Raw genomic sequence first — 17,107 nt, forward strand, 5'->3', positions numbered from 1 at the left:
TGTGCAAATACGATTTTAGACGCCACACGTATCGACGTCCAAATGATCTCACGAGTGGAAGAGGATGTATTATATCGCGTGTATGGACGAGCTAATTCTTCCATAACTGTGTCTGGTGTGAGCTATGAATTTAACGAGCACGGACATCATTTTCTCGTTCTTGATGCGAAAACAGGTTTGTGTGATTTTACTGCCTACGAGGGAAGCCCGGTTGGCAGAGCAAGAATCAAAATTCTTTTTATTTCACACACTTTTTATTTCCTCAGGAAATATGATTCAACGCAACTCGTTCAACACATTCACAGACTCGAAGAGCGGGGCAAAGATGTCGGCGTTTCTTTCAACTTTACCCGACAAAGCTCTTATTTTTATGGTCGTATATCATCGTGCGCATGTCTACTACACTGATGCCGCTTCCTCGTTGATCGCCGTCTGTCCTCATGCGCCCTCTGTGCTTACTAAAGGTGAATCGAACGCGCTGATTTGCCTCAAAGGCATGGGAACTGCACCGTGGATGAAATCGAAAATTTCAACCTACTCGTCTGGACCAGCTGTGCTTGAGACTGAAATCTTATTGCCAAAAGGTAACTGAATTGGGCCGAAATCTGGTTTAAACCGAGAGCATGAAAAATGAACTAAAATATTGTTTTTTCAATAGCTTTAAAATTTCCCTTTGTCCGGTATTAACTCGATTAAACCTTTTCTATCATAACTGCGAAAAATAACTCCAAAAATTTGTAACTTCATTGCTTTCAACCATGTAACGATTGAACAAATCACTATCTGGTGAATAGCGTTATCCAGCCCCTGAATGCGTTTTGATGCGGATGCATGAATGATTGTTGTCGCTACAAGTGAGTAGTAGTGCAAATCGTGCAATGCCTCTTCTGTTATACTCGCTCTGCCTGCTCTCAATTTAGCATTATACATTTATTCATTTAAGATTTATTAACATATCCAACCATAAAAAGCGTATGTTCATCTGCTACGACCTTATTGATTGATTGGGACTCCCCCAAAACGGACAAATTCACAGGCGATATATCAAAGTATGAAATCTGTTACACCGGAGCCTTCAGCACCAGACGGCTGCATCGACATTGGCGCGAACAAGTTCCAGTGGAATGTTACCGAGTTACATCCTTATGTGCGGTACGCACTTAAAATAAGGGCAGCGGCGTTGCTTGGTTACGGACCGTTTTCCACCATTGAATATGCGACTACATTAGAAGCAGGTAAGTTGGATGTGTTCTGCATGAGGCGAGCACTTGAATTTGGAGAACTAGCTCCAATTTTGTCTCGATTTCGACTCCTTTAGCTCCGAGTGGCCCACCGTCCGATCTTCGTGTAACCTTCGTGAACGCATCGTCATTGATCGCCTCGTGGTCGCCGCCCGAGCTGGTTCTACAAAACGGTGTTATTCGAAGTTATAACGTCTGTGTCCGGAGTTTCACGATAACCTCTCGATGTGGACACGTTGTTTTACCTGGAAGTCAAAATAATTACATTGCCTCTGGTCTTGCGCCTTTCACCATTTATGACGTGATTGTTAGTGCGTCCACCTCCGCGGGGCATGGACCGAGTATGCTGGTGGCCACCAAGACATCAGAAGCAGGTGAGAGGGAGAGAGAGAGGAGTTAAGAGTGACTTCTTTCCAGCTAATAGCTATTCATTATATTGTCTGGTGCCTCTTCCTAAATAGCTGTATTATCTATAACTTTCAGTTCCGAGCGGTCCGCCGACTGATCTTCGTGTAGTTTTCGTGAACTCGTCGTCGTTGACCGTCACTTGGTCGCCGCCCGAAAAAGAACTGCAAAACGGCGTTATCGTGAGTTACAAAATTTGCATCAGAAGTTTGAGGATAAACGACAAATGTGAAAACAGAGTTTTGACTGCAGACCAAAGACACTTCACCGGGACGAATTTAACCCCGTACACTGTGTATGACGTCATTATTAGCGCGGCTTCCTCGGTTGGGGATGGGCCGAGCGTGATGGTGAGCAACAGAACATCGGAAGCAGGTTAGTCGGTAGAAAATGATGGCCTGGTTACCTAACCTACGAAGTTAGACAAACTGTGGTTTCCTGATCTTGTTCAAAATTAGAGTATCTAAGTGTCAAATCATCATGCATCACATGAAATCCCTCTCTATCCTTGTAGCACCCTCAGGATCTCCTCTTTCGTTCACGGTTCATTCTCTCAACTCCATTCAACTCAACTTGACGTGGAAAGAACCAAGGTCCGAAAACCAAAATGGTATATTGACAGAATATCGTCTGACATTGCTACCAGAACCTTGGAGTCTGACCAACAACAGGACCATCTTGTTGCCAAGGGATCGCGTCAGCTACCTGGCAACAGATCTTCGACCTTACGTGAAATACGTCATCGAAATACGCGCCAGCACAAAGGCAGGCTTTGGACCAGCAGCTGTTCTTAACGTTAGAACTTTAATGGAAGGCAAGTGAACAAAATGAATTCATACATGATTGGGTTTTACTCACTGATCTGATAGTGTTATGCATAAAATCTTGTATTGATATAGCGCCATCTGGTCCACCGACATTCGTGCAAGTTAAGAATGTCACTTCGACAACATTTCAAGTGGCGTGGTTGCCACCAGCGCGGGAGAAACAGAACGGGGTGATTATTTCCTATTCCCTCTGCATCAGAGAGTTCGGTGTGCTACACGCGTGTAACGACACGAGGTTCGTGGCTGGTACCCAGTCTCAACACCTGTTCACTGAACTCAGCCAGGACCGAGAATATTTGTTAGAGATTAAAGCTGCCACGAAGATTGGTTATGGACCATCAGCATTTGTGCAGAAAATGGCCGGTGAGTTACTGCATGGCAATTTCCCAATCATTTGATAAATGGATGCGCAAGTTAGAATTCAGTTAAGAAATAAAAGATGCTTTTTTTTCTTAATCTCAGGCAAGTGCGACAGCGCTCTTCTGAGCGACCGAAATAAGATTCGCAATTTCCAATTTTCTGCCAGTGGCTTTTTGAGCGATGGTCACGAAGCATTTCAAGCGCGTTTTCAAAACCTCCAAATATGGTGCGAAGACGGTGCGAAAATGGGAGCTTTTATACAAGTGGACATTGGGGGACTCAATAGGATAATCGCCGTAGCTACGCAAGGGGATATAAGTCAGAAGGCTTGGGTGACATCATACAATGTCCAGTACAGCAAGAACGGTGCCCACTGGACGACAGCGACTGTCAGCGGTAAAGAGGTAAGAGAGTTGAGCCTGGCTTAGGCTGAGTCTGGCTGACCGAAGTCGGACAACTGGACCGAATACTGGTAATACCGCTCTAAACATAATATTCATTTTGATGTGTTTTGTTTAGAAAATTTCTGGAAACTCTGGTGCTGAGATTGTCAAACACTATCTGGATGAACCGGTTTTAACTCGTTTTATCCGGTTTAAAGTTGTCACGTTCTCTGGTCCCCATCAATGCATGAGAATCGAGATATACGGCTGTTCTCCTGGTAAGCATGACTCATTTAAGGCTATTAGAAAGGTCCACATTGGTCATATTGGGCAAATTTCCTCCCAGTACAATTTTCTCCCTGCTCTCAATTCTATGTAAGCTGTCCGCTGACTATATGAGCCTATACAATATATTATATTATAGCCGTCACTCCCGACTCTTTATCTGTGACATCATCAAATGCCACGTCACTAAAGATTGCCTGGCAACCGTCCAAGACGACAGACAAGAACGGCGATATACAAGGCTACGTAATCTGTGCAAGAGAGACGTCATCGGTCACGTGCAGAAAGAACAAGACGTCCACTGATCTGAGGACAAAGTGGATTGAGGGTTTGAAGGCGTATACCGACTATGTGATTGAAGTTGCTTCATTTAATGTCGCCGGAGAGGGAACTCCGATCTCCATTGTACATCGCACTGAGCAAGCAGGTTGGTTCGATGTTCTGGCTTGTTTTCGCCTCTCTTTATCTTCAGTAATGTGTTCATCTTCCAAACTTAATCCTTAGCTTTTAAGTAGATGATTTAGTTAGAAATTGATCTCCAATTAACTGGAAGCAACATTCTGCCAAACTGTGGAAAATGTCTGCTGAATTTTGTTGTCTTTTCTTTGTAAATTTGCTTGCGCCCTTTCGGTAGGGTTCAGCACGTCTTGGAGAATCTCTAGCTAACCGATTGAAGCCGCGCTTCTTTTGTGTATAATTGCTGACGTCCTTTTTTCACTTCTTTTATTAGGGATAAGTTCTAACTTCAATATTCAATCATTCATTTGTCCATCTAGCGCCATCTTCTGGTCCAGAATACATTGAAGTCGTATCCACAACAACAAAATCCATCCGTTTGTACTGGAGCAAGGTACCCGATGATGCGCGCAATGGTATCATCACCACCTACTCGCTGTGTTTCCAAGAATACGAGCAGAAGCATCCGTGCTCAAGTTTCCAGGATATACCGTCTGGTTCTCGGAGTTTTCTACTCTCCGGTCTTCTACCTTTCAAGGAATATCTCATTTTTATAAAGGCGGCAACTGTAGCAGGCTGGGGTCCTTCTACGTCCCTCCGTCACTGGACACTGTCAGCGCGTAAGTATTGCTAAGGCTTATTCGGTTCCTGTTGAAAAATTATTGCCGAAGATCTTTGACGTCTCTAGCTCTGAACTTCTTAAACTGAGAGCTGTTATTTATAAGTCAATGTTTCCCTTATTGCTCTTACTGACTTACAATTTTTTTTATTATAGTTACTAAAGTAGCATTGACGACACCAGATTACAGAGGTAAGCAATATTTAATTCCAGAATGCAATTCAGTGTTCAAAGTTCAGTTTAGTGTAGCTCCATTTAACTTAGTTAAGTTGTACTCCATTGCTATCAACCTTTCAGAAAAGAACATTGCTTTGGGAAAGAAGACTTATCAGTCCAGTGTTGTGGATCAAGGCATTTCGTCCAACGCGGTTGACGGTAATAGACACCCGGACTATTCCGAGAAATCTTGCATTCAGACAGATCAGCAACTCGAGCCTTGGTGGTTATTGGATCTGGGAGAGGATTTCTATGTAACCTCAGTTGTTATCACCAATAGACGCGATTGTTGCAGCGATAGACTACAAAACTTTGAGATTAAGGTATGTGTAAAGAAATGTTCAGATCAATAAGACTTGCTGTTGAGATATTGTGTAGTCTCTTGTTAACTTTGAGAGATTGGAAAGCTTATTCACGGGCTTTTTTTGAGCTGTGAGGTTTTGAAAGATTAACCATGCCGAACGCTTGTATTTTAACTGACCACGAACGAAGGTATTGGTCCTCGGGAAAATTTAATTTTAAAAACTGTTGATATGCGAAATCACAGATCATAGCTATAAGTGTCCATATATGCTGCTTTATGAAACTATATTCATGATCTTGAGTTCTAACGTTTCTTTTCCAAGGTTGGAGACAATAATATCAACGGTGGTGTGATAAATGCGAGATGTACGCCGATATTCCAATCAGGTTTAGAGCCAGGGGAATCTCGCGAGATCATTTGCGAGGAGCCACTCAAAGGACAGTTTGTCAGTGTTATCATTCCAGCTAATTATGGTGTATTGAACTTTTGTGAGGTTGAGGTTTATGGAAGAAGACGTAAGTTTTGTATTGATGTCAGGGCTGTGGTATGGTATGACAGAGTGTGGCGGGAAATGGTATGGTGTTGTATGGTATGGTATGGTATGACAGAGTGTGGTGAGGAATGGTATGGTGTTGTGTGGTATGGTGTTGTGTGGTGTGGTATATTATAGTGTTGTATGGTATAGTGTTGTGTGGTATGGTGTTGTGTGGTGCGGTATGGTATGGTGTGGTATAGTATATTGTGAGGTGTGGTGTGTTATAGTCGTCATGGTAAGGATGATTCCTTTCGGCAGAAATTATAGAAGTAAATTAACTGGATATGTCCTTATATTTCAGCGGCTTCTGTGTTACGTCTGAAGTTGATCTCAAATGGTGTGGCCGAGGCTGGTGCAAGCAAGGACATCTATTCTCAAATAGTCGATAACGATAAAATACACATCTTTACCGAGCCAGGAATTAATTTCAAAATCTACGATATTGAATCAGGCAAGTTGTATTGTTTCTCAATTGCATTAATTGAATGTAGGACGATTTCAATTGTCAAGTAAGGAACAGACAGAGGAAAAAGCGCACATGAAAATATCTGGTAGCATTAACTTTGCAAAGCATCAAAATTTAACTGTTTCGATTTGTCCGTGTTTGGTTTTTCAGGCAAAGTTAAAGGCTACGATATTGCGAGTGATTCTCTCAGTTTTTTAACGTGGTCTCGCAGTGATTCTGAAATCAAAATGAAAGATTTTCTGGACACCTCCATCAATCCTGGAACGATCGTGTGTATGGTTGTGTTTTTCAGCGGCGAAAAATACTACAAAGCCGCGATACCATATTTAGAGCAACTGGTGGATCAACCAATCACAGCAGACCTCGAATATGGGGAATCATGGGCCTTTCTGGGTTATAAGGGGATCCACAATCCGATCCCTTATTGGCGAAAAATGGTACGAAAGAAGATTGGCCGTGGACCGTCAAGAATTGTCGAGCTTGTGACATTGAGAAAAGGTCAGTGTGTTTCACTGGTTTTAACAGAAGATGCAATGGTAAGCTAAACGAATCGTTTGACATCATTTTTGTAACATTTTAGCTCCAAGTGGACCGCCTAGCCATGTCAAAATAGTCTACACTGATGGTAACTCGATAAAACTAACGTGGTCAAGACCTGATGATTATCTGACAGATTATGATTATCCCTTCAACTACAGTCTCTGCATCGCTGATAACCTCAAAGCAAACGCTTGCGTTCTGGTTGAAAATGACTTCAAATATACATTCACTGGACTGTTACCGTTATCCCTTTATTCTATCACGCTTCGTGCCCAGTCGGCGAGCATGTTTGGCGACGCGTTCAAACTAAATGCTTTCACAATTGAGCCAGGTAAGATGATCTCGTTCATGGCCAGATCAAATGGAAAGGAAGTTGCAACGCAGTTGAATGATTGACAAATCTCATTGCTTTTCTCAACATAAAGAAATACCCATGCAGAAATAGCTTGAAAGACTAGAGACCGTCTGATCGATCCCTTTGCCCTTTTTGTCTAGCAAGAAGTGGCGTAGCCAGCCTGACGATTTTGTCCCGCTATGTAAATTTCGAGTTATAATTATTCATGCCTTTAGAAATCTATTGTTTTCACAGTCAGTGAACAATAAAATATTAGCATAGCGGGACAAATCGACAGGCTGGCTACGCTACTGCTTGCAAGGATCTTTCAAAACTATAAGAGTTATGCAACCTGAGTTTTGTGCAAATACGATTTTAGACGCCGCACGTATCGACGTCCAAATGATCTCACGAGTGGAAGAAGATGTATTATATCGCGTGTATGGACGAGCTAATTCTTCCATAATTGTGTCTGGTGTGAGCTATGAATTTAACCAGCACGGACATAATTTTCTCGTTCTTGATGCGAAAACAGGTTGGTGCACTTGTAGTGCCTACCAGGGTGAAGCCCGGTTTGCAGAGCAAAGGTGAAGCCTGTTTGTGTTTGCAGGGGCTAAGATTCAACATTCTTTTTATTTCACACACTTTTTATTTCCTCAGGAAATATGATTCATCGCAACTCGTTCAACACATTCACAGACACGAAGAGCGGGGCAAAGATGTCGGCGTTTCTTTCAACTTTACCCGACAAAGTTCTTATTTTTATGGTCGTATATCATCGTGCGCATGTCTACTACAGTGATGCCGCTTCCTCATTGATCGCCGTCTGTCCTCATGCGCCCTCTGTGCTTACTAAAGGTGAATCAAACGCGCTGATTTGCCTCAAAGGCACGGGAACTGCACCGTGGATGAAATCGAAAATTTCAACCTATTCGTCTGGACCAGCTGTGCTTGAGACTGAAATCTTGTTGCCAAAAGGTAACTAAATTGGGCCGAAATCTGGTTTAAACCGAGCGTAAATGAACTGGGGACGGTTGTATGAAAGCTGGATAGCGCTATCCACCGGATAATGGTTTTCCAGTCGCTCTGAAATTGCCTGTTTACATTCTTAAATTCGGAGTTTCCTCTCATTATTGTAACATAACTGCTGCAACAATAGTGTAAATCGTGCAATGTGTATAAAAGCTTTGAAGAAAAGGGCCCCAGTCTACTCTCCTCTGCTATACTCACTCTGCCTGCTCTCAATTTAGCTTTATATATTTATACTTTCAGATTTATCAACATATCCCACCATAAAAAGCGTATCTTCATCTGCTACGACCTTATTGATTGATTGGGACTCCCCCAAAACGGACAAATTCACAGGCGATATATCAAAGTATGAAATCTGTTACACCGGAGCCTTCAGCACCAGCGGCTGCATCGACATTCGCGCGAACAAGTCCCAATGGAATGTTACCGAGTTACATCCTTATGTGCGGTACGCACTTAAAATAAGGGCAGCGGCGTTGCTTGGTTACGGCCCGTTTTCCACAATTGAATATGCGACTACGTTAGAAGCAGGTAATTGTTGGGTGTGTTCTCAATAAAGCAAGCACATGAATTTGGAGAACTAGCTCAAATTTTGTCTCGATTTCGATTCTTTTAGCTCCGAGCGGCCCACCGTCCGATCTTCGTGTAAATTTCGTGAACGCATCGTCATTGATCGCCTCGTGGTCGCCGCCCGAGCTGGTTCTACAAAACGGTGTTATTCGAAGTTATAACGTTTGCGTCCGGAGTTTCGCGATAACCTCTCGATGTGAACACGTGGTTTTACCAGGAAGTCAAAATAATTACATTGCCTCTGGCCTTGCGCCTTTCACCATTTATGACGTGATTGTTAGTGCGTCCACCTCCGCAGGGCATGGACCGAGTATGCTGGTGGCCACCAAGACATCAGAAGCAGGTGAGAGGGAGGGGGCATCGAGGATGACAGGGGCCGCGGGACCTTTCGTTCTTTAATATTTTTAGCAAATTGGATTTTTTGCTTACAAGTATATGCAGTGTATCTTATCTGGAATACTATCGTAACTTTTACTTCTTCAACGTATATTTTAAAAACCAATTCAAAGAAATAAGTATTCTAATTTCCAACGATATCTGTCGTGATAAATCCGCCATGTTTACAAATTGATTGAAATTAGTTATGTTCAGTACATATGTTTGGCCAAATTAGAAAAAACAGAGACAAAAAAGGACAAGCATTTGACCATTAAGACAGCGTGGTTATCCATGTCAAAATATTTGACATCATAACCAATGCATGGTTATATTGTTTGATGTTTTTGTATGGGCATCAAACATGCTGGAAACTTTACAAAGTATCTTCTATTTCCTAATAATCCTTAAATTGAGAGGCATTTGCGACCATTTCAGAGGCATATATTTCAAAATTTTCCTGAAGTCTCCGACGCAGACGCGCGGTTCCGAGCCTCAGCAATACGAAAAAAACTCCGTTGTCCCTGGCCGATAACTTATCGAGTTTCCAGCTAATAGCTATTCATTATATCAGTGTCTGGATTCCTAATCGTGTGCGCTTGCAACATGTGCTAACTGTATTATCTATAACTTTCAGCTCCGAGCGGTCCGCCGACGGATCTTCGTGTAGTATTCGTGAACTCGTCGTCGTTGACCGTCACTTGGTCGCCGCCCGAAAAAGAGCTGCAAAACGGCGTTATCGTGAGTTACAAAATTTGCATCAGAAGTTTGAGGATAAACGACAAATGTGAGGACAGAGCTTTGACTGCAGACCAAAGACACTTCACCGGAACGAATTTAACCCCGTACACTGTGTATGACGTCATTATTAGCGCGGCTACCTCGGTGGGGGATGGCCCGAGCGTGATGGTGAGCAACAGAACATCGGAAGCAGGTTAGTCGGTAGAAAATGATGGCCTGGTTACCTAACCTCCGAAGATGGACAAACCGTGGTTTCCTGATCTTGTTGAAAGTTAGAGTATCTAAGTGTCAAATCATCATGCATCACATGAAATCCCTATCTATCCTTGTAGCACCCTCAGGATCTCCTCTTTCGTTCACGGTTCATTCTCTCAACTCCATTCAACTCAACTTGACGTGGAAGGAACCAAGCCCCGAAAACCAAAATGGTGTATTGACAGAATATCGTCTGACATTGCTACCAGAACCTTGGAGTCTGACCAGCAAGAGAACCATCTCGTTGCCAAGGGATCACGTCAGCTACCTGGCAACAGATCTTCGACCTTACGTGAAATACGTCATCGAAATACGCGCCAGCACAAAGGCAGGCTTTGGACCAGCAGCTGTTCTTAACGTTAGAACTTTAATGGAAGGTAAGTGAACAAAATTTATTCATACGTGAGTAGGCTCTGCTCACAGCTTTGATAGTACAAAGGTCTGTTCACTTCTGATGGATGTTTTATAGTCTGTTGTCTTGTAATGTATATGAGCAACAAATCCACTGAAGCCAATGCAGTACTGCTTTATCAATAACCGACTTTATTTCATACATCAGAAGTGAATTGGATCCAACAAAATTGGCTCATGTGAACAAACCTTAAAATCTTGTATTGATATAGCGCCATCTGGTCCACCGACATTCGTGCAAGTTAAGAATGTCACTTCGACAACATTTCAAGTGGCGTGGTTGCCACCAGCGAGGGAGAAACAGAACGGGGCGATTATTTCCTATTCCCTCTGTATCAGAGAGTTTGGTGTGCTACACGCGTGTAACGACACGAGGTTCGTGGCCGGTACCCAGTCTCAATACCTCTTCACCGAACTCAGCCCGGACCGAGAATATTTGGTAGAGATCAAAGCTGCCACAAAGATTGGTTATGGACCATCAGCTTTTGTGCAGAAAATGGCTGGTGAGTTACTGCATGGTGGTGGGTGAATTTCCCAATGAATTGATAAATGGAAGTTAGAATTTTAAGAACATCCTTTTTTTCCTAATCTCAGGCAAATGCGACAGCGCTCTTCTGAGCGACCGAAATAAGATTCGCAATTTCCAATTTTCTGCCAGTGGCTTTTTGAGCGATGGTCACGAAGCATTTCAAGCGCGTTTTCAAAACCTGCAAATATGGTGCGAAGACGGGGCGAAAATGGGAGCCTCCATACAAGTGGACATTGGGGGACTCATTAGGATAATCGCCGTAGCTACGCAAGGAGATATAAGTCACTTCAACGCTCGGGTGACATCATACAATGTCCAGTACAGCAAGAACGGCGCCCAATGGACGACGGTGACTGTCAGCGGTAAAGAGGTAAGAGAGTTGACACTTTTGACACTAGCTTAGGCTGACCGAAGTCGGAAAACTGGACCGAGTACTGGTAATGCTGCTATAAAGCGTGCCGCGTTTTATTTTGTTTAGAAAATTCCTGGAAACTCTGGTGCTGAGATTGTGAAGCACTATCTGGATGAACCGGTTTTAACTCGTTTTATCCGGTTTAAAGTTGTCACGTTCTCTGGTCCCCATCAATGCATGAGAGTCGAGTTATACGGCTGTGCTCCTGGTAAGCATGACTTTCAAGAGTACCAATAGCTGAACGCGACCACACGGGATTAACTGACATACCTTTGCCTTGTTATTATAGCCGTCACTCCCGACTCTTTATCAGTAACATCATCAAATGCCACGTCACTAAAGATTGCCTGGCAACCGTCCAAGACGACAGACAAGAACGGCGATATACAAGGTTACGTAATCTGTGCAAGGGAGACGTCATCGGTCACGTGCAGAAAGAACAAGACGTCCACTGATCTGAGGACAAAGTGGATTGAGGGTTTGAAGGCGTATACCGACTATGTGATTGAAGTTGCTTCATTCAATGTTGCCGGAAAGGGGACTCCGATCTCCATTGTACATCGCACTGAGCAAGCAGGTTGGTTCAATGTTCTGGCTGGTTTTCGCCTCTCTTTATCTTCAGTAATGTTTTCATCTTCCAAACTGAAGCCCTAGCTACTAAGTAGACGATTTAGTTAACCATTCATTTCAATCACTTGTCCATCTAGCGCCATCTTCTGGTCCAGAATACATTGAAGTCTTATCGACAACAACAAACTCCATCCGTTTGTACTGGAGCAAGGTACCCGATGACGCGCGCAATGGTATCATCACCACCTACTCGCTGTGTTTCCAAGAATACGAGCAGAAGCATCCGTGCGCAAGTTTCCAGAACATACCATCTGGTTCTCGGAGTTTTATACTCTCCGGTCTTCTACCTTTTAAGGAATATCTGATTTTTATAAAGGCGGCAACTGTAAAAGGCTGGGGTCCTTCTACGTCAGTCCGTCACTGGACACTGTCAGCCCGTAAGTATTGCGATGGTTCATTCGGTTTCTGTCGAAAAATTATTGCTTTGACGTCTCTAGCTTTGAACTTCTTAAACTGAGAGCTCTTATTTATAAGTCGAGGTTTTCCTTATCGCTTTTCTAAGTTCAATCTACCATCAATCGGAACTAACAGAACAGGGGAGAGTGAACTACATACTGACGAATCCATCCTGATGGAATAAGGCTTGTTAAAAGAACAACATTACCTTCTTCTAAACATGCTTATTTTGCATTGTTACAATTGTTACACTCGAAAGGACTTTCACTGGGGGGACAGGCCTTAGGCCTAGTTTAGTTCATGTCAGCTTTTCAGTTTCCATGCTATTTCTCCAACATAGCACCGTCCGGGGGTCCTACAAAGGCATTCGTAAAAGGGATCGGTCCAACTGGTTTAGAAGTTACGTGGTCTCCACCGGAAGTAGAGAAAAGGAACGGAATCATCGTAGCCTATCGTTTGTGTTCAAAGGAGATCAGCGATACCAAGCCATGTCATAATACTGTTGTTGTCGGTGGGAGCAAGGGGCTGTTACTTATAGCTGGGTTGAAACCTTATAGATGGTACACTGTAAGCGTGGAGGCAAGCACCACTGGGGGATACGGTCCCCCCACCAGGGTTCGTCATAGAACAGGGGAGTGGGGTGAGTCTTGCATTGGGTGATTTGGTTTCAAGTTTCCTCCTAAAATAATCAGTATGAGTTTTTGGGTAGTACATTTCCAGAGGAAACGGTTTTTGAGACTAGTATGCCCTGGTTGAAATTGCTTTTTCTTTTGTAGTTCCATCGGGTACTCCAAGCGAAATTTCAGTTACAGCTTTCAACTATACTTCTATAACTGTTTCATGGAAAAGCCCTGACGAAAGCGAGACGAACGGTGTACTAACATCGTATGCAATTGATGTTTACGAACAGCTAGATAGCGGGTATCTCAAAATGTTTTCAAATGTGACAGTATCAAATGCAGTTCTCTCCTGGACTTGCAGTAATTTAAAGGCAAAGACGGAGTATATTATTGAAGTAAAAGCAGGAACTGTCGTTGGCTTTGGGCCGCCTAGTGTTGTTCACCAAAAGACGTCAGGAAAAGGTAACCAAATGAACTAATGGGTGGCGGGTGACCTCGCTCTGTGGCACTTGTAGGAAAGGTTATGAACACGATGCCTCTTACCTTTTAATTCGGCCAGCCATAAATACAGATAGGGCGAGAAATTAAATTCATGTTTTACTTAGGCAGGGAATCATGGTTTAAATTAGTTAGTTCTTTCATCAAAAGTTTTTCTCGTGTCCTGTGATTTTCATTCCTCGCTGAAATCAAAACCTACTTGGGCAAAACTTTCTTTGATGGTAAACACATGCAAGAGACCCGTGAAAGACAATTTTTTTTTTGTTTCAGCCGATGTGAAGTATGTAAAGAAGTCAAACAAAGCATGTAAGTGTAGTTTACAAGCCGTTGTTTAAAAGCGAATCCGAGTTTTATCATCATGAATTGCTATTCTCGGTTTCAGATATAGCGTTAGCAAAAGCGGGAATCGCTGCGGGAGTTCTGAGTTTTTTGGGTGTCGTTGGATTTTTCGTTTTCATATCATTGCTTGTGACAGGTTATGTTCCTTATACAAGGTAAGCGGACTTCCTTCTCCATATAAATACCCACGCTTGTCAGAATTCCCTGATCTCTCTGCCAACACTCCAAACAAACGTTTGTTATTTTTCAGCCCCTGGAGAAAGCGTCGACGGGAGGTATGGCGAAAGAAAGCGATGAGACGGAATGAAGAAAGAGAAATACGTTCAAGGTTTTTACCAAATTTTGTCTAGTCTTTACAGCTGTAGTGCAAGTTTTTGTATCGATCAAAATTTTGCTTAGTATTTCGTTAAGAATATGGCGGTGAAACTGAATTTCCTGTGCTAGGCAGATGTGAATAACGACATACTTGAATGCGGCGTTCTTGAAACACTCTAAAATACCAGTAATCTGTCTGTACCGAAATACAACAGGACCGCTCTGGCCGTTTTTACCGTATAAAGGAAAACGCCCCTGGAATCCACTTCACTTCTATAACTACAGGTTCATCACCGTCGACTGCATTAAGAAATTATTTTGTTCCGCCTTTTAGTGATTCAGAGGAATCCGATTTTAACTCAAGTATACGTAATTCTAGTGAGCGTGGATCAAGCGATGATGACTCAGGTTAGACGTGGAAACGATTTTGAACGGCAAAAATCTAACCATTTGTAATAATTTTACTCTGTTTAGTGCTCGTGATTGTGATAAACTGTAAATTCCTTAATTTTGTTTCCCAGACGGCAGGCCATCACAAAAGAGAACCGGGAAACAGGAGGGATCAGGAAGGAAAGGCAGGACAGCTAAGGACGACAGCTATTCCGAATCCATATATAACCCCGGCCATATATCTGTATCCTTACCCAACCCTGAGCAGGGGGAAATTTACGGCCAAGTTTTACTGAATGCTTATGCAAAGAGTTTAATGGATATGCAATCCATCTATGGTGGAAGCACATACGGCACTCGTCCCGTAGAAAATATATACGGTAACCGATCGGTAGTTAACATTCCCCCACCGGGGAACATATACGGAGGTAATAATCTCCTGCCAGAAAACATATACGGTAACCGATCTGTAGTTAACATTCCCTCACCGGGGAACATATACGGAGGAGGTAATAATCTCGTGCCAGAAAACATATACGGTAATCTATCCGTGGGTAATTTTGTCCCACCGGAGGACATATACGGAGGTAATAATCTCGTGCCAGAAAGCATATACGGAAATCTATCTATGGGTAATTTTGTCCCACCGGAAAACATATACGGCGATCTATCGGTCGGCACTATTAACCGACCAGGTGATAGGCAGAATAGCTGCGCGGTGATGCCAGAGGAAATTTATGGACCAAATGTCAATACCCTAAGTGTACACAACTATCCCAGCAGTGTGACCTCAGAGAATCTTTATGGTACACATTAGTGATCATAATCTTCGATATTATTGATAACAATATTCCGAATTTTATATACTGTAACTAAAACTTGTAAACTCAAGATTCGATGAAAATAAAAATCACTTTTTCTTAAACGAGCGATATCGATCAAAACTGATTAATACATTCGGTATTACAGAGTATAAAAGCATTTGAAATTTAGTAAGATAGTTTATATCCACGATCCCCGCATCGCTTCGAGATGTGAATTTTCTAAATTGCGTCAGTGTCTAAGTGCAGAACAATGACCAACAAAGACCGGCTAGACAAGTTATAATTTTAGAAATAATAACTCCTAATTAGAGTTAAAAGTGCGTCTGCAGTGTTGAAGGTAGTATCGATGGATAAAATAGGAACACGCAATATACATATAGGCAAATATATTTCATCAAGGGCATTGCTTGTGTCGTTTTTTGACTGCATGGAGAGTAGACATGAGGGTTATTCGTTACTATTAGAGTTCGTCTACCAAATGATGCATACAGAAACTATATTCAGTATATATTATCTGTGAGTGCACAGAAATACAATTTTTCCTGGAATGTGTAACCTATTATCTCGAAGACATGACCATATAAGATCAAATATGTAGAGAGAGTTACAATATAGACTCTTCAAACGCGGAAACTCTAACTAATATCATTATTATGGATACACTCAGCTGCCAATCAAACTTCGGGGAGAACATGTATTGACGTCATTACTGACTTTGCAACCATACTCCAGCACCCGTTTCCATGACAAGGGGAATTTGCTTAGCTTGTGGTTGAGAAGCCTGCAATTGCGACAGTTTCGGATCAATATCATAGAATTGTAATTAACAAGCAGGGATGAAGAGATCCAGCAATCCTGATGAAAAGTTTGTCAGTGGATCGACAAGGTTCTTCGAAAAAATGTCAGGTTGCGTTTATAAGAAAAGATTTGAAGCATTGAAATTGTCGTTTGAAGTCCTAAATGCAGAAAACAGACAAGTTAAAGACGAAAACATTGACTTAAAAGTATGTGTTAGCCGTTTACACGAGCGGAAGACGTTTTTAGAAAATGAAATCATGAGATTAGCTGGAGTTTTGGAAGCTCAGAAAAGTGCAATGGGTAACTACGTTTTTCATCTTTAAACTAAAGTAGAAAACATAGCTTGCGAGGTTTGAGCAAAGGTCTGGACCATCATCTCTGATGATTCTTGGATGTTTCCCAAAGAGGCTTTTTGTGACGCAAAGGTGACATGCGTGTCGAGCCTAACTCCATTTTATAAGCACACTGCATGGGCACACTTGTAAATAGCTACTTGTTACGACAATGATCTTGGAAGTTTGGAACAAAGTTGATATATCTATCACCTGATATGCGCTACACGTAATGTACAGTCTATTTTAAATGCACTCACGACCGTGTCTATTTCAGATGCACTCACAACAGTCTTTTGATCTTTATTCAGTGTCACTGTGTTATAACATTTTATAACTTTAACTTGCAACAATAACTTCTTATAATTGCAACTATATACATGATGAAACTACCTGATTGCAACATATGCTGGGCCTCCAGACCAGAAGGCTGAGACACATTCCATTTGAATTACGCTTATTTCAAAATACTTCGACGTCATGTGATTGTGTGAATTCTATTTCAAAACAAAGAACTTAGACGTTACCTCGATATTTGTTACAGCTTCTTCGAAGATGCGTGGGTTGATTGACGCAAGCAGACAGACACGGCTGGAAGAACAACTTGAAGCAACGAGATGTCAGCTGCTTCTTTACAAGGGGAGTTTTGAAAGGGAGAGAAAGTCTTGC

General features: G+C 42.4%; 1 protein-coding gene across 1 annotated transcript; it reads left to right on the top strand.

The window, feature by feature from the left end:
• The first annotated feature begins 985 nt into the window (after positions 1–985).
• On the top strand, positions 986–15,332 carry LOC114520455. The gene is made up of 33 exons (XM_028540719.1): positions 986–1,235; positions 1,319–1,615; positions 1,725–2,021; positions 2,161–2,460; positions 2,546–2,836; positions 2,936–3,237; positions 3,353–3,494; positions 3,641–3,928; positions 4,278–4,577; positions 4,733–4,768; positions 4,874–5,115; positions 5,419–5,611; positions 5,933–6,082; positions 6,248–6,595; positions 6,678–6,968; positions 7,351–7,506; positions 7,632–7,949; positions 8,244–8,534; positions 8,620–8,916; positions 9,586–9,882; positions 10,022–10,321; positions 10,568–10,858; positions 10,950–11,254; positions 11,363–11,504; positions 11,586–11,873; positions 12,004–12,303; positions 12,663–12,962; positions 13,099–13,404; positions 13,711–13,746; positions 13,823–13,934; positions 14,030–14,107; positions 14,429–14,502; positions 14,616–15,332. The coding sequence occupies exons 1-33, from the start codon at positions 1,052–1,054 to the stop codon at positions 15,299–15,301; spliced, it is 8,238 nt and encodes a 2,745-aa protein (XP_028396520.1). The 5' UTR covers positions 986–1,051; the 3' UTR covers positions 15,302–15,332.
• Positions 15,333–17,107: the final 1,775 nt, after the last annotated feature.

Source organism: Dendronephthya gigantea, unplaced genomic scaffold (assembly GCF_004324835.1).
Source record: "Dendronephthya gigantea isolate DGI-Jeju-01 unplaced genomic scaffold, DenGig_1.0 000016F, whole genome shotgun sequence".
In the NCBI taxonomy this organism is placed as follows: Eukaryota; Metazoa; Cnidaria; class Anthozoa; order Malacalcyonacea; family Nephtheidae; genus Dendronephthya; species Dendronephthya gigantea.